This window comes from Ixodes scapularis, unplaced genomic scaffold (assembly GCF_016920785.2).
Source record: "Ixodes scapularis isolate PalLabHiFi unplaced genomic scaffold, ASM1692078v2 PGA_scaffold4__175_contigs__length_147842914, whole genome shotgun sequence".
Lineage (NCBI taxonomy): Eukaryota > Metazoa > Arthropoda > Arachnida > Ixodida > Ixodidae > Ixodes > Ixodes scapularis.
The window spans coordinates 110,642,200-110,662,241 of NW_024609879.1; the positions used below are offsets into that span (position 1 = coordinate 110,642,200).

Sequence of the window (20,042 nt, forward strand, 5' to 3'; positions counted from 1 at the left end):
CACACACACCCGCCTTAAAAGTTAGTGATGGACCGGATCTGACGAACTTCAAATTCGGCAAAGATTTTGCCATCACTTTCTTTGAAAGAAAGTTCGGCAAAGATTCGGCAAAGCTTCGGCAAATGTCTGCGCACGCGCACGAACGCGACGGGGCCATAGATCTTAAATGCCGCCGGGGCCATAGATCTTAAATGGACGCCGCGCAGTTGCGCGGTTACCATCGCACAGTTTAGTAAAACCAGCGGTTACGGCGAGGTGTGGAGTAGGCGACACGGTAACTGTGCATGTGTGAGCATTTGCGAGTGTGCTTCTCTTTAATATTTTCTGCCTCAGGAAGAGAAAATCGACCAGTAGTTTACGCAGTCCACTCGGCAAGTGACAAATGATGTGGTGTATTCTGGATTGTGCGATTTTCATTTTCATTTCATTTCATTTATTTCCACCTTAAAGGCCCAGTCAGGTCATTACATAAAGGGGGGGGGGGGGGCAGTACGACACAATAAATCAACATATAAACGCAATAAAATACAATAATATGCAGTCAGGAAAAATTGGAGTAGAAGGTATACATGATGAAAACAAAAGAACACTCACAAAACATGGGTTTGAAGCGTATTCAGCAACGCTGACGCGTCGCTCATGGTGACTATCGATGATGGCAACTGATTCCATTCGGATATGGCGAGAGGAAGAAGGGATTCGTTAAAAGCTTTGGACTTACCAGAAATTCGTTTGATGGCACGGGAGTTATTTAGACGAGACGACATTCTTTCTGGGGCTGATAATAAGGAGTCCCTGAGGTCTGGGCAGTGGTAGTAAATTTTGTGAAGGAGGCAGAGTCGAGAAACTTTCCTTCGTACGAGCAGAGCCGTCAGTCCGAGTTGATTTTGCAAAGAAGACACACTGGTGAAATGATCGTATGATGATAGGATGAAACGAGCGGCTCGGTTTTGCACTGCTTCTAATGTATTGATAAGGTATGCTTGATGAGGGTTCCAAATTGCAGCGACATACTCTAATTTAGGGCGAATATACGTTTCGTAGGCTAATTTCCGGACATGTGGGGGTGCATCTCTTAGGTTTCGTCTCATGAATCCGAGGGTCCTAGATGCTTCTGCAGAGATGGCTTCAATATGAGTTTTCCAAGTGAGGGAGGATGTTAGTCTGATACCGAGATATCTGTACATGGGAACAGCTTCAATCACATCGCTGTCAATGGAATATTGATGTGTTAACAAGGACTGTTTTCTAGTGAATTGAACTAGTTTGCACTTAGCTTTATAGAGCGTCATCAACCATTTACCACACCAGTGGCTAACCTCCTTAAGATCATTCTGAAGCTGGTGGCTGTCGTTAACCGATGAGATCTTGTTATATATGACACAATCATCGGCAAAAAGCCGTATTTTAGAGGAAATGTTACATGGAAGATCGTTAATGAATATTAAGAAGAGCAGAGGGCCGAGGACTGAGCCTTGCGGAACGCCTGACGTAACGCTCGTTAGACTTGATTCATGATCGTTAATGGCTGTGTATTGAACACGAGATGCGAGAAAGTTTCTAATCCAGGAGAGTACTAAGGGGTCTAAATGCAGGGACGATAACTTGGAAAAAAGACGGCGATGCGGAACACGATCGAAGGCTTTTGAAAAGTCCAAAAATATGGCATCTGTCTGTACATGAGAGTTAAGGTTAGTATGTAACTCATGAACAAATTCGCACAACTGAGTCTCGCAAGAGTAGCCCTTGCGGAAGCCCATGCTGTTGTCTAAAAAGAAAACTGTTTGAGGACAGATGAGTCATTATGTGAGAGTATAAGATATGTTCGAGAAGTTTAGATGATATGCATGTTAAAGAGATGGGGCGATAATTCGAGACGGAAGACCGAGTTCCTTCCTTGTAGATAGGAACTACCCTACCGACCTTCCAATCGGAAGGAAGGAAGCTTTCAGAAAGTGATTGGTTGAAGATGAGGCAGAAAAATTTGCTCAAAATTGCAGCAGTATTTTTAAGGATTTTTGCATTGACATTGTCAGGGCCACCTGAGGATGAAAGCTTGAGTTTAGCAATTAGATTATTAATGCCAATTTCGTTAACAGAAATTGGTGTCATGGAATCATAACCTTCCACAGGAACGATGGGAATATTACATGGACTTTCATTTGTAAATATGGAAGAAAAGTATTCATTAAACACTTCAGGGCATTCGCTCTCTTCAACAGGTTCACCGTTATGGTGTACCAGGTTGATAGTCGCGGGACTGCTTTTGGGCGACATTAGCTTCCAGAATTTCGTGGGGTTGTTACGCAATATTGTTGGTAAATCTTGAGAGAAAAATTTTGTTTTCGATAATCTAAGGTTCTTCGTATAGTTTCTAAGTGCATCGTAGTAAGAGTCCCAAGCACGAGATGAATTAGATCGCTTTGCCCTTGCAAAAAGTCGCTTTTTCTTGCTAGATAATGACCTTAGCGTTTTATTCTACCATGGTTTGGATGAGTCGGTATGAATTCTTATGGTAGGGACATACAGATGCACCAGGTCAACCATCTTTTTCTTATAAAGAACCCAGTTTTCTTCAACAGATTCCATTGATGCAACGAGGTAGTCGAAACATTTACTGACAACTGACAATTATGATCAGTGTGCGCAGCCCACTGCCGTCAAACGGGGCAGTCACGAGAGCTTGCCAGAATGTATGGGATGCTGCTGGCGTCCTCGTCATAATGTGATACATGTTTTCTCCCTTTTTTTTTTTCTTTCCTTTTTACGTGTTTTCTGTAGTGCGTAATTCTGTACATTTATTTCTGTGTTTTGTTCTTTTATATGTGGGGGCAGGCTGGCAGCAGACATGTACAAGCTACTCAATACAAGTAATTAAGTTAAGTTACTGAGTATTAGCTTCAAAAGTAATTTGAGTAGAGTAGAAATTACTCAAATAAAAAAGTAATTGAGTAAATTACTAATTATCATAAAAAAGTAGCAACTTACCTTTGAAGTTACTTTTATTTTTTCTATGCTAACAAGGAAGTACTTACGAAGGCTTTGATGCCTTAGCGACATTCTGCTAGCCGAATATAAAGCGGCTTGTGTTTTCACATAAATGCTTTAATAGCTGGTTCTGCTTCTGCATGCCTAATTGTTGTGTACTTCTTTTTACTCAAGGATTTACTGCGGATGTATCATTTCACCTTTAAGGTTTAACACTGCCTGAGCTTGATTTTGCGGACAGTGTTTGATTGCTTACAGTAGACAGTTTTAGTGGACCGTACGCTGTAGCTTTGCGTACGCAAGGAGATTGCGGGTCGTGAGTGCGCATGCGCAGAACGCAATAGAAGGGCTAGCGTATTGCGTACGCGCAACGCTGGGGATTTTGCGTTGTTGGCTAGCGGGCCTTGCGGGACGCTCTCGAGAGATCTCGGACCCAACGAGAGCGCCAGTTTCAAGATGGTGGTTGCCTCGACTGGCACAGCAACGGCGACGTGGTGTTTTCGAAGTTCTGTGTTACGTGAAATTGCGTGGTGTTCAGCTCGGCGATTCTTTCTGGGACCTACCGCGGTCGAATCAGACCGCCCTGCAGCTGAAGGAGTGCACAGTGGAAACGTTCGCCGCTCGCAGTGTGCGTCAACGCTAAGCCTATTCCCACAGTTCATCGCCGACGGACGAACGACTCTAAAAGAAATCGCCGAAGTTCTCGCTATGCACTGGACATCAGGGTTATGAATTTCATTCCGCGATAGCATTGATAAAAGGTGCCGTTTCCACGGGACGACTGACGGAGGCTCCGTGATCGAATTTGGCTACGCACTCGTACTCGTAGCCTCTCTACCCCGCAGAAGGTGTGGCCTGGTTTAATCTGAAATAAAATGATTGGACACTTTTTCTTTTTCAATATTTCTTTCCAGGAGCATGGTTGCGCTATAAACACGCGGAATTCCACGGCTCTAGCAAATTTAACCAAGATCATGCGCGGCGTTCACTCGAAAACGTAACGCACAACTAAATTCGGTCCGAGCAGGTCATTTTTAGCGTACACGCTATACTATTTCGTATTGCGTACGTAAGATCCTGCAACGCTATACTAAAACTCTAAAGTTGCGTAAAGTACGTCTAAAAACTACCTGGAAGTACAAAGTAAATGAGGGGTTATGTACTTCAAAGTTGTAAGTACACCGAATGCAAAGTACTTGAAGTAAAGTACTATAAATAAAATGTGCTTCCAAAGTAAAGTTGAAGTACTTTTTAACACCCTTTCAGAATGCCCTTTCATTTCCTATACAACGTTCTTTTTGTTTTTGTTTTTATTTGTCGGTATGGATCGTTTTAGGGGAAATCGGAGGTGCATCAGTTTTTTTCGGAAAAAACGGCAAATTCAAAAATGCATCATTTTTTTTTTTTTTTTGGAAATGGCGGCAATTAATACGCCACAGAGTAATTGCTTTATTCTCCCTGCCGAACCATTTAACAGAATGAACTTATAAAGCACTTATTTGTATCGGTTTCATAGCCGCCATTACTTCACTCAGAGAAATGACCAGATGACGTTGCGAAAGGCAGCACAATGCACCAGATGAACTTCAGAGCGGGTGCTGCACTTTGTTACCTCTTGAGTGAGGATGTAGTGTGTATACCTCCTGTAGTGGGCAAGAATTCCTGCATTGGGGAGAAACGGGGCAATCCCTTTCTTCAAATGGGTCAAGCCTCCTTGAACTTCGGGACACAGAGAAACGCCAATCTTCGACGCTAATCCCACAGTTACTCGGCCTCTTGCGTCGTGTTTGTTCGCTCCCCGCGCCTTGTAGCAGTGTTGTTGCTGTGGGGGGGGGGGGGGGGGCTCGTTAAAATTTTGGGGAGTTTTAGACTATCCAAATTAGTTTCTTCCTCCCCCCCCCCCCCCCTCCTTTTCTACGCCACATGCTTCCCCCTCTGCAAATATCAGCTGACCTTCCAACATCTTATCTCTGTTGATAGGCAAAACAACCACTAATATCTGAACGTAATTTGTAATTTGTCGGAAAAGTAGTTAAACTACTAATAACCAAAATCTAAATGTAATTGAAAGTTACTAAACTACACAGAAAAGTAGTTAAACTACAGTAACTTGAGTAAAGTAGCTGAACTACGTACAAGTTTGGCTGGCAGAGCTCTGCGTAAGGGTTTTCACCTATCTGCCTAGCCCCGCACACCACCACATGGGCCGCTTCCAGTATGTGCAAATAAATTTATTATAATTATATTTTTTATTATTATTATTATTATTATTATAACAATCTTGTTTCCAGCTCACAAGTAGTTTGTGCCAAAAAAGAATAATATTGCTTTTTAGTTCGCGTCATTTCGCGATTTCCATGTATCTGCATAAAACTAAACACAGAACTATCATGCTCGACGTTGCACATGCGACCATTCCTAACTCTCCCCAACTTCCTAAACGTCCGTGTGTGTCCTAACACCAGAAACTGGAATTTAAAGATGAAAAACGTATAACTTGGCGAATATGGAACGCATACTTCCATCCTAAGCTGACGTCAAGTGACTCAAATCGAAAAACATGCATATTTACAATATTCTTATCTCTTCTGGTGAAGGCTCAGCAACCGTTGCATTCGTTTTCGCGCACGAAACCGCGACTCCCAGAGAAAGTAAGAACGCAGAAATTGCCTTTATTTTAACAATATAATCAAACTTGCAGGCGTGCGCTGACGAAGCCTCAAAATCAAAACTCTCGTAGCGTGATTCGTGACTGCGCCGGCTACTACCCAACCTCGTTGTCACTCCACTTTCTGCAAGCAAGCACTAAAATCGCCAGTAAACACACAAAAGCGACATCGATACTATGTTGTAAAATATCACCTTATTTAGTCATAACTGTGTCAATAGGCACTACATGTTTTATTAAAGTTAAGGAAAAATAAAGATTAACCTTTTTTCGCAAAAAAAAAAAAACCCAACTAAATATCAATGTTAAGTCTGGTAACAGTGCATTTTTGCCAAATCATTGCTGAATCTTTAGAAAAGTTCGGCAAAAGTTGCGCCGAATTTTTGATTCGGCAAAAGTTTGGCCCATGACTAGTAAAAATATGCGACCGGGGAGGGGGGGGGGGTCTGGTTTTCCCCCCCCCCCCCACTGAAAAACAAGTTAATACGCCACTGTACATTTCATTCGCATTCGGATCTTTCAACGTCAACGATCACCTTTATATCGAGCAGTTTCTAAAACAGTAGACAGGAAGGGGGGAGGGGGGGGGGGCGGGGGGAGGTTGTCCGTTTCTCTCTTTCGAGGACGCCTACTAGCCCGCACTGCTGTCCCAATGGTCTTCGAGCTGCCTAGAAAATGCATGGAAGCGCGGTCATCCTCCTCTTTGGCTTGGGTACGACTGGGCACTCTCGTGAGCACGCAGAGTCAGACAACTAGAAGTTTCGGGCATACTGCAAGCCAACGGCGAGCGCTGCGACTCCGAAGCTGGCCAGGGTGCCGCTCACTATTCGGGACAGCAACTGAAAAATAAAAGCAGGGAAGTCGCACGCACGGCTTCTAAAGTCCAATTGCGCACCGTGGTTTCTAAAATTGATCCCGGCGCTGTAAAACGAACCGAAAGAAATCGGCGCTCGCGCATAGAAAGCTGGAACGTTCACCGAATGTTTATACTCCGCTTCACCATAAGTTGGCGAACTGTGGAGGCTACGGCGTCGGAGCGAGGCACGTGACGACACGTCACAGAGCGTTTGTGTCACTGCTCCGAATGCGAGGCCCGGGGGAACCGGCTGTCGTCCGCTGGCCAGAAAGCCAGTGACAAATGCGCCTTGTGCGCGTACACAATTGGCCCTCTCTTTTTCCACCAATCTCCAGTTACAACGCCCCCCCCCCCCCCCCCGCCCCCCCCTCCTCTCCCCCCCCCCACACACACACACACGCACACACAGGAGTCGTCTGCTGCGAAACCAACACACTTCGGGTAAACGTCCGCCGCCGCAACATCGTCGTCCGCTATAGTATAGCGACCTCTCAGGAAACAGTTTATAAAACTGCTAATGCAAGCGCGATGTATTGAGCGGAAGCGGTCGATTGCAAGGCTGAGATCACTCAAACAGCGTTGAAAAGTCACGTTGCTCTCGGAACAGGGTCGATCCCAATTACGTATCGTTAAAAAGTAACCTGTCTTCGTCTTTCTTTCGTGTCATGTAGCGTAGTGTCGATATAGTATTGAAAGAAAAAGCCAGCTCGGCATAAGACGTGTCTTTTCCATCGTCAGAGCATATATATATATATATATATATGTGTGGTCAGAGAGCCAGCCGGACCAGTCGCCTAGACCATGCCTTCTGTCGACAAGACTGTGCTCGGTTACAAGCTCGACCGCAAGCTAAGGGACTTCAAGGCCCGCTTTCGTAAAGACCGCCGCCCTACTAACACCGGCGCCAACCCCTGTAGTCTAAAGCCCCTCGATGTGTTTGTGTTCATGAATTTTATCAAAAAGATTTACTAACCCCCCTCCCTTAAATAGGGTTGCTGTGCTCCCTGCGTCGCCGGTAATTCGGCCGGCTCGTCTGCAAGTCGGGCCCTCTCCAGTGATGTTCCATACCACGTCCAAGAATTTCCTTCCTTACAAAAATTCCCTATTCGAGGTACTTTTTCCCTGCAAAATTTTGAAATATCCCGCATATTTTCCTGCATTTTATTACCTTTATTTTCGTATCAGCTGATTTTTGTGGTCATGCAGGCCACTATGCGCGCATTTTACCGCAAAAGCTACGGGAAATCGTATGTTTAAAGAGAAAAAAATGTTACTGCACTACCGAAAAACCCAGTATAAATTTTCGCTAAGTGGATTACGGAATTGGGATTTCAGGTTTCCAGAAACAATTCCAGTTAGATTTCCAGTTTCATTAGTGAAAAATTACACTTTCTTTTTTGGTAGTGTGTTCAGTTTATATTTTTATTAACAAAATAATATATCATTTACCAGAGTTCGGTAAAGTACATCTATAAAGTACTTGGTGTAAAGTACAAAGCAAATGAGAGGTTATTATCTCAAGAAAGGTAGTAAGTGCTTTGGGTGAAATTTACTTGAGGCAAAGTACTATGCATATCACGTACTTTCAAAGGTACTTTTTAACACAATCTTTCATGGGGGTAATTGAGGGTAAATCAGTTATTTTCCAAAATAGCAGCGAATGTTGGTGGTTTAAGTCAAGTTGCCATGGAGTAGTCCATTTCACTCTCGCTGACTAACTATTTAACACCATCAACCTATGCGGAAATTATTTGCATCGATCTTACAACCGCCATTACGTCACTTACTTTACACAAAGAAATTACCAAATGACATCTTCAAAAACGATAGCGTGTTTTTACATAACAATACACTTTTCTTTTTTTTCAAAGTCGAAAAATATGTTAGGAGTACCTCTGCTCGGAAAGTACCGGAAAAATTACTTTAAATAAAGTACAACTATATGCTCGGAAAATGTACTTCAAGTTAAGTACAAGTTTTCTAAACCTACTTAAAAGAGTTGTTCCAACACCTTTTTCCTGCACCACCAACTTTCTTTCTCTTCTTGATACTCTTGGACCGCTCGACTTCTTTCGTCTTTAGTTCCCTCTAGAGCTATTCCCGAATTCCCTCGTTAATCCTTAAAATTCCCTGCAAACGTGTTAAAATTCCCATTTCCCTTTTCACCAAAATTGAGACCGGAAATTCCCTAAAAAAGGGAAAATTCCCTGCATGGAACATCACTGGCCCTCTTTAGGCGCTCGAGACCGGTCTGCTAGAAGTTACCAGCCCATGGCATCCCCGCGAAGAGGGCCTCCATGGTACCCTTCCTCCGGTACCGCGGCTCCCCTGAACAAATGAGGATTATTAATTTATTATTATTATTATTATTATTATAGAAATGCAACAGTGCGAGTTCAGTTGCCGTTAAAAGAAAAAGAAGCCTAGAACTACTTTTTGTCGCGGACGACGCTGTTGTGTCGAGGCCTCCGTGGTCTTGACTGTGCAGTGTTGTCACGTGCCTCGCTGCAGCCTCCACAGTTTGCCAAGTTATCGTAAAACGGAGCGTAAGGATGAACGGAGATGCTATAGAGCCTAGATTGAAAAGAGGGTCCATCTATGGGGAGCGTTTGCAAGTGCGAGGCGCGTGGCGAGGAGGAAAGCAGGAGGAAAGGCAGATACGTTGGCGGACGATCAACGCTTTTGCCACCTCCTCACAGCTCGGATTGCAAACGCGGCTCAGAAACCACGTGACCCCAATCGAGCAGTTGGCAACTCTCTGTAATGTAGGCACTGTAATGCCTGGCGCCATCTTCCGACAAGCGCAGCGAGCAGACGACGCACTTTTTCGTACGCTCGTTGCACTTATCGGGAGATGACGCGACACGTTACAAGCATCGATAGTTCGGTTGTCTGCTAAGTCGTCCGCCGTTGATTCTGGCAAGTATGGCAAGTTTGTTGGGTTGCGATTTTCACATGAAGGGAGCTATTTTTTTTTTTTAAATTTCATCAGCTACAGTCCACCACCTCAATGCACATTCGGTAACATTTAGAGATTTCTATAGGGTGTAACAAAAAAAAAAGTTTTTTTTTTTTTTTTGTTGCAAAAATAAACTAGGCATTGCCTAGTTTTTTTTTTTCATATATAGCAAAACGAAAACCCGGGTGCGTGAGCCAACCATCCATTAGCCCAGTGGACAGTGAGGTAATCGTTTTGGACATGAGCTGACCTGAGAATTGAAGATCGAGATTGAAGATCCAAGAAAGAAGAAAAGAGGAGGAAGACGCGATGACTTATACCCGTGCTGGTGTGCTTTAATGTACTCGTGTGTTTTAATTTGATATGATGTACAATGTTGCGTGCTTAATGGCGAATGACTGGAAGAGGAAAAAGAAGAAGCCGTCCTCGCGTGAATGTCTATGTATGCGTTCTGAATAGACAGTTGATAGTCAGCCCCTCGTCCTGTGTGTTCCTTCTTCTTGTCCGTGTGGTATTCGCGCTGTTTTTCAAAATGAATTCATACCAACTAGCCCAGCTTTCCATTCTAGTAAGCATCGCCGAACGCTCATTCTCCGCCCAAACGTAGTGCTAGAGGTCACAACCAGATGCCGAAGTTTTAGCCCGATACGATACCTTATTCAGAAGTTGTAAGGGATTTTCTAAAAAGTTCAATGGGAAAATGGATCCCATTTTTGCCAGTTTTCGGTTTCTGGCGCCATAGAGCCCCATGTATTCGAAAACTCCGTCGGCCGCCATTTTCCCATTGAAATTTTCAGAAAACCACTTATAACAGGTCGGTTTTTTCTTGTAAAACTACAATGCGTAGCTCTCTTTCTGTAAATAATAAGGCCAACAAACTTGCCAGGGTCTACGGCGGGCAGCAACGCAGACGACAGGGGTCCAGTAGCGGGGCGTGTTTGGCATTCGTATTGATAGATGGCGCTACCTCCTTATCGCGACAGCTCGCGACCACCGTGGGTTATTAAAATGAATATGATCTTTTTGAAATGTCGCTTCGGTTAAAAAATGAATGCGAACAATAAAAGCAAAACTTAAGGTAAAAAACGCATCTGCATAACGGCGGCGCTTTTGCTGCCAAAGGATTTCGTCTGCGTGTCGTCTGCTATCTTTGGCTGGTCGGCTGCACCTTCAGACGCTGCTCCCGACGTCATCTATCAATAGGAACGGCAAACACAACCCGCTACTGGACTTGGTCGTGTGGGTCACAGCCCGCCGTAGACCCTGGCAAGTTTCTTGGTCCTATTTTTTACTAAAAAAGAACTACGCTTTGTAATTTTAGAAGAAAAAACCGACCTGTGAAATACACCTTTGACAAAAAGTTTAGATGGCTACGTGCAGGCGTCGATTTTTACGGTCCATTTTAGATCAAGCCTGGTGACTTGAACCACCCTATATAAGGTGACCAGACGTCCCGTTCTGACCGGGCCAGTCCCATTTTAGAGGTTAATTTCTGCCGTCCCGTCTATTTGGTCTAACGAAGCACCATGTCACGTTTTCGTGAGAACATGCATAGTATAGTTGCAAAATCAGCACTAAAGCGAATGGAAGAAGAAACAAATTACTGGTTACGGACGTGATGCCATAACAATAAACATAGTATGAAACATACAGTATAGTTTCATCTACTGATACATTTTGTCCATATAAATGTGTATGTGAGATACTCTTCTATATTACTGAATGTGACGTGCTTCGGTTGGCAAGATTTCTTCCCCATTGTTAAAAAAATGAAAAGAAAAGCACTTGTTTTCTCATCGAAAAGCTCTGAAAAAATGTGCGCGTTTACGTGTATGCGAATTGTAGCAGAGCTTTTATTTCTGTCTCGCTGTCGCGTTTTTTTTTTTTTTATCTGACAAAAATTATTTTTAATTTTACGCATCAGTTAAAAGAAATAAAAGAAATGCCATTTGCCATGTCTGCATGCATGAATCCACTTTCCAGAGGGAAATATGTCAGCTGGAAAAACCCTAACATAGTCCTTCCGATCGGAGCGGCTGCCGACGTGTGGTTCGTAAACACCGACAGCTGTGCAGTAAACGTGTCGATGCGGATTTTTAAGTTTCGTCGGTAAAAAAAACCAGTCCAACGCAGAATCGCCGATTGCTTGTTCGGCAAAATAGTCGTTTTTTTTTTTAATTTTGTTTTTTATTAACGCGCAATTATTTGACGTTACGAGATATTTCTTGTCAAAATGGTCTGCGGGACTGATGACCTGTGCACGAGCAAACAGGAAACGTCGCATAACGGCTGTCGGGGAACATGTAACGGCAACAAGGCTAGCGGAAATACGATGGTCATTACCCCTGCCTGGTGATAGTCGCGGAGATTATGAAGCGGAGGGATACAGGACGTACACTTGGCTTCCAAGAAGCGTATATAAATCACGTAGTTGCACAGCCTTCACAGGAAACTGATTTTGGAACCAGTCATTTAAAGGGGCGATGCAACGATTTTTGTATTTTGCGCAAATACCGCTTAGAACGGATCCCTGACGTTAATGACCTGTGAAGTACCCGCTAGTTTTTCACCACACGCAATCGAAGTCGCAGAAAAAAATGAAGAAAAACGAGCAGAGTTCACCCCCTCAACTCGCAGCCAGAACAAGCGGCCACGTGATCTGGAGCCGATTATATGCCGCCAATGTTGATCATAGCCACGCGCTGGGGTTGGCAAGGCACAGGACACGCGCTGAGTTCAAGATATTGTTATGGTTCGGCTATTAGGACACTGTCCGAATGCTTCTCGAGCTATCGATTATCACGAACCCAAATCGAGTATCCACGCCATGCTCGGGTCCAATCTATGAGCCGTATTCAAATATCGTCACTGGGCGGTACTGCTACCGCCCAGCTACGTCATCAGGCTTTGCGAAGGAGAGATTGAATGAAACCACTCGGTTTTGTCCTCAAAATTACAGTGCAACAAAGGAGTTTCTTGGTCAGTGGCGTTGCGTGCGAGTATCCTTGAGTCCCACTAGTGCCAGTAAGCTCGTGTAAAGTGAAAAACATTCCAATTGAATATCGTTGCACCGCCCCTTTAATGTCCAGACTCCGAAGCACACATATTTTGTTATTGGGGTAATTCGCCTGTTACCGTAAAAGTCTCGTGATGAATTCCACGGGACTTCCAAAATATATCGGCCAGGCGCTTTATGCATCTAATCAACAACGTCCTATTCCGTTCAATATGAGCAACAATACAAGAACGTGTGGAGCGTAAAATAATATTTGCGGGGGAACTTTTGTTGTCACGTTATCATGTTTCCAGACGTTCTTCTGTTTAAACAAATCACGAAAAACCTGTAATCGCTCAAATGTTCAAATGACGCAGTAATTCTCAAACACAGGTTATCAATGATACTTGGAAAGAAAAAAAAAAGCAGAAAAAATACGGATGAAATGTTTGTAAATATTTTAACTGGAATAGTATTTGCCGCAATTACGGAGTAAATATTCGTAAAACCACGCGACCGAAAAGATCAGCCTGGTTCTGGTATCGAACCAGGGATCTCTCCATTTAGAGTGGAGCTCTCTACCAACTAATCTAACCAGGAGTTAGACGTCAGTAGAGCAAACGGGTTTTTATCAACCACCAGTCTTACCTTGTCCTGCCAGGCTCTGTTTTTGACACACTCGTGGTACCTGGTTCTGGAGAAAGTGACCTGCAACAGTCGAGAGGCAAGAGAAAAACGTGACACTGGTGCCTTTACTCTATACGGTGTTACGGAACGCGTCGTGGACTGGTGTATTTAGCGTCATAAACCGCGCCCATTCATCGAAAGTGGCCCCCAAGTGGAAACAAATGATACTACAGGAGCAGCGGCGTGCCATGTTGTCGCATGTCGAGAATCCTGGGTCCTGGCGGAAAAGAGGAGGGGGCCTGAAGATAGTTTAGACCAGGTGGCGCAGGCTACCGCCCAATACAAAGGGTAAAGCCGCTAACATCAATCCACCTATCGATAGAAGATCTGGCGAAAAGTACGAGCGAGCGGGGGCGTCCTTGCCGTCGCGGCGTGCCAACTCCTCGCTGCCAAAACTTCCGTGGGCTGCCAAGCTGGGGAGTAAACTGCAACAAAACGGATGCCTGCCTGCTGGGACACCACCAGGATCCTGGCGGTGTCCCAGCAGGCAGACACCGTCAGCACTTTTTTTGATGACATCGGGCGTGAATTCAGGGATTACATGTGCGGACGCGGCAGATACAGGCTCAAGCACACGCGATTGGTGCTTGCGAGATCCCGGTATCGCGCGGTAACGGCGTCACGGTATGACGGTATGCCGAAACGTTCCAGTATAGCGGGTAAGACCCTTACCGTGGTGTAGAGTGGAATCCAAAGACTGGGCGCGAGCCGATTCAGCAGTGTGTCCAGCTTCTTGCGCAGCAGGAAGACGGGCGTGTTCACCAGGTCGCGCATCTGCAACGCGCGTGCACAACGGGCACATCTCGGTTCACAGTCATGTGACGTCATGCTGGCGGCACTCGTTTGTCGAGAAAACATTTGGACCATCACGGGACACGAATAGGGTACGCGGCAATGTGGTCTTTCTCCTTTTGCTTCACCGCTGATGACGAAGAGTTAACGCATACCAGACCTAGGTTACAGTACACCTAAGCGATCCAGACGCAAACCGTTTTTTTTTTATTTGTTTTAGTAAGAAAAGTTTTGCCCTCTACTTTTTCCTTAAGTTTAAGTTAACTTAATTGGTATCCCATAGATTTTTATAACAAAAAGAGCTGAAAAGGAGAGAAACGGGGTGAGGAAAATGTGCATACAGGACGGTAGGTGTAAGGAAACCCCGCGAATATCTTTAGTACACCGAGCGAATACGTAATGACATGCAGAGGGTGCTCAACGTAGCCCAATCCGTTCGCTCGACAGGGAAATAAAATGCACGGTCATATATCGCTAGCAATTATTTGCATTATACTACATGACAAATGACAACTCAGTTATCCCAATTGAAATTAACTCGATGTGGTCCGCAGTCAGTCCATAGTCGGCAAAGACAGACTTACCTCGACGTAGTTGTAAAGGGCTAGGTCGCAGATGGCTTCCGCATCCGGGTTTCTGGTTGTGGTGAACTTTGAGAAGACGGCACCTGGACGCGGAAACAATCCTCTTTGCAACGGCCGTTGCTTGAACCCCGTAAATCATAGAAAGACAACGTGACTAGAGTTGAACGGACAAAGCATCGACAATCGTTGCTCATGAACAGAACAATCTTATGCTACCGGCACCAAGTTGCTACCGGCACCAAGTGACAAGCGTTGGTTTGACACCAAGTGTGGTGTCAAACCAACATGCTTATCAACAAGAGCTACTGCTGACTTCAACGATGAAGTTCCCCAAAAAGTTGCCGGCTGTGCACTAGTGATTGCGTTGGGAAAGTAGGGGAGGGGGTGAAGGCCTTTTCTAGTTGGCGTTTTATTGACTATATACTGTCGTCCAACTCGCAAGACTCAGTAGGTGCCACTCCCTGGTGCTAGAGACTTCGCACTCGGGTGGCGCAAGCCGCCACACGATTTAAATTAATTGTGTTGTGTGCATGTTTAGACAGAGGGAAGTTAGTCAGCCTCAGTGGGCGCCATGGTGTCTCAGCTGCAGAAGGGAAATTTAGCCAATGCAGTACACCGCTGCCAGCCTGGGGTATTTAACGCGCACCACGCACTAATGATACACAACGGCACGCCGGTAACATGATCATCCAGATTAAATCGATGAAATGTGAACTGAACTATATAGGATCCCTGGTTTCTGCAACGGGAGATTTCAGTCCACGCGATCCGAGCTGCGGCTACCCACTTTGGTCATATCCATCAGTCTATGCATTTTATGCATTTGTGCGTGATGCTCGTGACGGTCACCACCATTAAGAGTGGTATTGTGAGTGCATTTTATATGCCTTTTTACGCGCAAGCGCGTGGCCGCTTTTAGTTGTGTCGTAGAGAGTGCGGGTTAAAATCGGGAATAGAGCCTTTGCAGAACGTGCAGCGCCCTCTGTAGCTCTGAAAGGAATGCCGGGAACGGCCTGTATAGAACCGGCAGTGTTGGGTAAAGTTAATCTAATAAGTACTTGAACTAAGCTGCGAAGTAAGTTAGAGGTGATGTACTTGAAGTATAGTAGTAAGTACACTGGGCGCAATGCACTTGAAGTAAAGTACTATGAATACAATGCACTTTCAAAGTACAGTACAAGTACTTTTTAACACAATCTTTTATAATTTCCTTTCATTCATCATACAGTGTTTTTTTTTAACATCTTAAACACAAAAGCGTTAAGGACACTGACAGAACAAAGATACGGACAGGACAAGTGCTTACTATCAACTTAGCGTTTAATGCGCGAAAAGAGAAAGACTAAAACTAATACACGTTTGCAAGTCCGGTCTCAGGGCGCCGCCATCTTCCTCAGTGGGGTGCGCTCTCGGGAGCGGCCATAATCCGATTACGACGCCTTAGCAAGGCTTCGTAATCGGATTATGACTGGTCCAAGCGCACCCACGACAGGCAAGATGGCAGCGCCCCGAAGCCGGACTTGCAAACGTGTATAGGAGAAAAAGAAAAAAAAAGTAATTCTGAATGCATTCACTCAAAAATAAAATTGTAGAAGAAATATTTAAAAAAAAATATCTGTTTTAAATTGAAAAAGGAAAAAGAAAGAGAGAGAGAAAGAAAAGCAGCCGGGTTAAGAAAGGAAATTGAAGTACCAGATATCTTTCTCGGACAGTGATATTGATGGCGTGCTGATGAACGTGTCTTCTTTTTTATTATGAATTTTGCCTCATAAAGTTCTCTGCCTCTCTTGCTCCGAAAGTAGATTTACTGTCTCCGACATGTATGGCTAGGTGAGCTCATGGTGACAAATGTAGAAAAAAGACATGCTCTCGTAGTCTTACTTTTATGCAGCGGCCAGAGATACCAACGTACGCCCTCCGAAGTTCCTTCGCCCTCCCACACAGGCGCGTGGCCAGGGAAGGGGGGAGGGGGTGTTCAGGTATCCGAACACCCCCTGAAGTTCCTTCAAACAGCACTTTAAGTACAATGTACTTAAAGTACTTCTTAACACTGAGAATCGGCTTCAGCAGACGGCAGAGGCGATCTTGTAGGCGACGGGGGATACACAGCCAAAAGGGGCGAGGGGCAGGCAACTGCGCTACCATTATATTTGGCTGATTTGGCGCTACCCCATCTCTCTCTCCGTCTCTCTCTCTCTCTCTCGCATGCGCTTTCTTCAGTGTCACGTAGTAAATGGTGCAAGAAAGGGGAGGGGGGGAGGAGAAAGACAAATTGTGACTTCTTGCGACGTACATGAAGTTCCAGAAAGACACGAGAAAAACCTTATGATTTCGAGATTTGAGCTAAGACTCGAAGACCACCTAGAAGACTAGAAGACAAGCCCCGCGCGTGACGTCATCATTGGCGAATCCCCGACCCGCCCAAGCGGCAAAGATACGCTCAAGCGCGACAAAAGTATGCGGCCAAGCGACGGTCGCCTGCACCTTGGCGTCGCCGCTCTTACTGGCGTTCTGCTCGGTCACGAGACGCATACAAGCCGCGCTCGTGGTGGCTCGCGAACTACAAAAGGAAAGGCGCGTGGCCTCGTCCGGGTTGCAGGTGGCGTTACCTGACCGCGTCCTAAAACAGGACTTCTGAGAGGACGCGCGAATTAAAGGCCTCGTCCCGCAGTTCTTACCCAGGTCATCCAGCCCACACTGGTCGAGCAACTCGTTCAGCAGGCAGCAATCCTCGAAACCCTGCACGAAGATGACCAAAACACACTCTTTCTTTTTTTTTTTTTTTTTGAACAAGCCCTTATAATAACGTACAAATGACACGCTGCCATATTGTTCACTTATGTGCGTCTTCGTAACAGCTGACGTTAACAGTTTTATTATTGCCAGCTACGAGTAAGCTCATCAAAGCGTCGCGAGAAAGGTTTGAAGCCCCACTGCTCATACACATCATACAAAAGACAAAGTTTTCATCATGTGGTGGCTTTACCAACGGCAGAGCGCAAACGTAATAGCGTTTAACTTTCACAAAGCTAATTAACGAACATGCGCACGTGCGCACACACACGGCGTCTCGCATGTAATACATTCAGTTCCTGGCAGCATAAGAACGGCAGGGCGTCCAGTACGCGCTTGTCGCCCTCCATCGTGCTTGGACTGCGCGTGCACGCTTGTGTACTCACGAGAAGTGTTATTAAAGGTAGGAGCATCTTGCTTAGAGGCGGGACAAGTAAAAAAAAAAAAAAACCTCCTTGCCGTTTTCGCCCCCGCCAGCGGCAACAGGCAGAAACGATCTGTCTATGGATAGGCAACCCCAAAGCCGTTGCATGATGTCTCTCCAACCATAGCCTCCTCTATACTAACAAAGCCTGGCAGTTCGACGACGGAGCCGTAAAGTGCCCGGTCGCAGATTTGGAGCGCGAGGGTCTGGTAGCACAGAGCATCAAAGAGCCATTTCTCGGGTATCCTGGACGTCAGCGCACAGCTTTTGCTGCGGCGAGGACCCGAAACACACTTGTTCGCTCGGGAGAGGCGTGTTTCGGCGTCTCGCCGCAGCGGGGCGCCAGTCACGTGGCTCTCTTCTCATCGGTTGTCTGCCGCTGCACCTTTTCTATTTCGGCGGCCGCTTCTGGCGGCGATCTGCCAGGCCTTGTCAGTATATAGGAGGCTATGCTCCAACCAAGTACCGCCACACTTACAGCATTCATGCCCTGACCGTAAAAGGGCACCATGGCGTGGGCGGCGTCTCCCAGCAGTATTGACTTGTCGGCCACGTGATAGGGATTGCACTGTGCGGGGAGGACAGCACACGGTTGTTAGACTTTGTAATCGCGCTCCGCGTGACGACCGACCGTCCTTACCTTGATCATAACCATGGGTGAGGCGTCCACAGCGAAGTAACTCTTTACCAGGTGGTCCCTGCACGTTTCAAACAAGTTGATTTGAGAAATCGCTCCGTGGATCGGATGTCAATAAACCATTTGCGAAAATATCAAAAGGTCACGCGTGAAGCGCGCCAAGAATTATAGGGAGGTCCTGTACGCAGACGATGAAGGCTGAACGAGTTGCTAGATCAATGTGGCCAGGAGCACTTGGCCAGGAGCACTATGCTGCATGAATATCCGTAAAACTACGGCCGAAGCTGAAGGAACGTCCGCGGCTCCCGCCGCGTGGCAATGTGCGCGGGGAGCGAATGCCAGTGGCTCGGAGTTCGGTAGAGGCAAATGCGCAGGACCTCACGCCGCCATCTTCGAGTAGCATATGCGGAATTGCGTGCGATTGTTTTTAACGCTTCGCCGAGTCGCGCGAGAGAGTCGCGTGAACTTCCCGTGCCGCAGAGCACGTGAGCTCGGCCGCGGTCTAGAGCGATGAGCGAAGATTGTGGCATCACGGCTGCCGGACGGGCATCTATCGCCGTTTCAATCAGACAGGAGTGCGTCGCGTTGAAGCGAGCAAACGAGCAAGCCAGCTGATAAGAAGGGACGCGCGTGCGAACTGTGGGGGTGCCCGCAGCAGCGGCGCGCCGTCGGGGAACGCGGCGATACAATTCGGCCGGCGCTCCGGTGTCATCTGTTGGTGGACTCAAGTGGTCGCATGTCTCCTCCGACCTTGATTGAGCAGAGCGCCCCCTCCTCGCCGCCAGAGCTATACTCGGGATCCTTTTCAGCCGATCACAACTGATGTGTTCAGAGCACTCTCACATTCTCAGACCAGTCACGGAAGTAAATCTTCTTAACATTGGCAATGCATAAAAAAACACAACAGACCACTGCCAGCCATCGTCACCAAAACCACGTGATCTCCGTCCAAGTCCCACGTGACGCCTGCGCCGCTCCGCACTCCGACGGCTACCGACGGAGTGCTAGAGAGCGCTCCGAGAGGGAGAGGCGCCCTCGGAATGAACCACCCGATCAGGCCACAGCACTCTCTTACAACCACCCGATCTCGCGCTCGCGCGCTCTGGAAAGAGCGCTCGAGAGCGCGCAGAAAGAACCACGCGAATTCGCCATGTGTGACGTCACTTGTGTGACCAAGTTTTCATGACATCGACCTCCCAACCTCGCACCCCCTTTGAAGCGAGGAGATATATTTAAACGTCAAAAAGCCGTCTACGGCTTTGTCATCTTTTCTGTGTTGATCTACTCATTTACCACGTGCGCGCGGGGCGTTGAAGAAAGAAATATATATATATATATATATAGAGAGAGAGAGAGAGCGATAAGCGCAGTTGCGTGATTACTCTTGCTGGCTCACCTGCGTTGACCCCATCGTCTGCTACAGTCACTACCCAGAATTCATTTCGGCGCCGCAGAGGGCGCTGCACGTTTTGCACAAAAAAAAAAGAAGAATGTTGTTCAGCCATTTCATTGCGCGTCACCTACAATACCGCGCAACGGACCCGCGTCACTGAACCGAAAAGCGGTTCGGGGACGTTTTTAGGGCAGCCAACTGAGGCTCATTTGTTCACGAGTAAGCATATAAATTATGGATGGAAACGCAAAAAGACACTCGTTCAG

General features: G+C 46.2%; 1 protein-coding gene across 1 annotated transcript in view; it reads right to left on the reverse strand.

Moving 5' to 3' along the window:
* Positions 1-6,159: 6,159 nt before the first annotated feature.
* The window catches only part of LOC8036040 (kynurenine 3-monooxygenase), a 45,978-nt gene continuing 32,095 nt past the window's right edge, over positions 6,160-20,042 (reverse strand). Inside the window, exons 8-14 of the mRNA XM_040215266.3 lie at positions 18,387-18,444; positions 18,225-18,314; positions 17,208-17,268; positions 14,530-14,612; positions 13,826-13,927; positions 13,115-13,174; positions 6,160-6,495 (exon numbers count right to left, since the gene is read on the reverse strand). Of these exons, the coding sequence (XP_040071200.1) occupies positions 6,409-6,495; positions 13,115-13,174; positions 13,826-13,927; positions 14,530-14,612; positions 17,208-17,268; positions 18,225-18,314; positions 18,387-18,444 (541 nt within the window). The 3' untranslated portion in view covers positions 6,160-6,408. The remainder of the gene's footprint in view (positions 6,496-13,114; positions 13,175-13,825; positions 13,928-14,529; positions 14,613-17,207; positions 17,269-18,224; positions 18,315-18,386; positions 18,445-20,042) is intronic.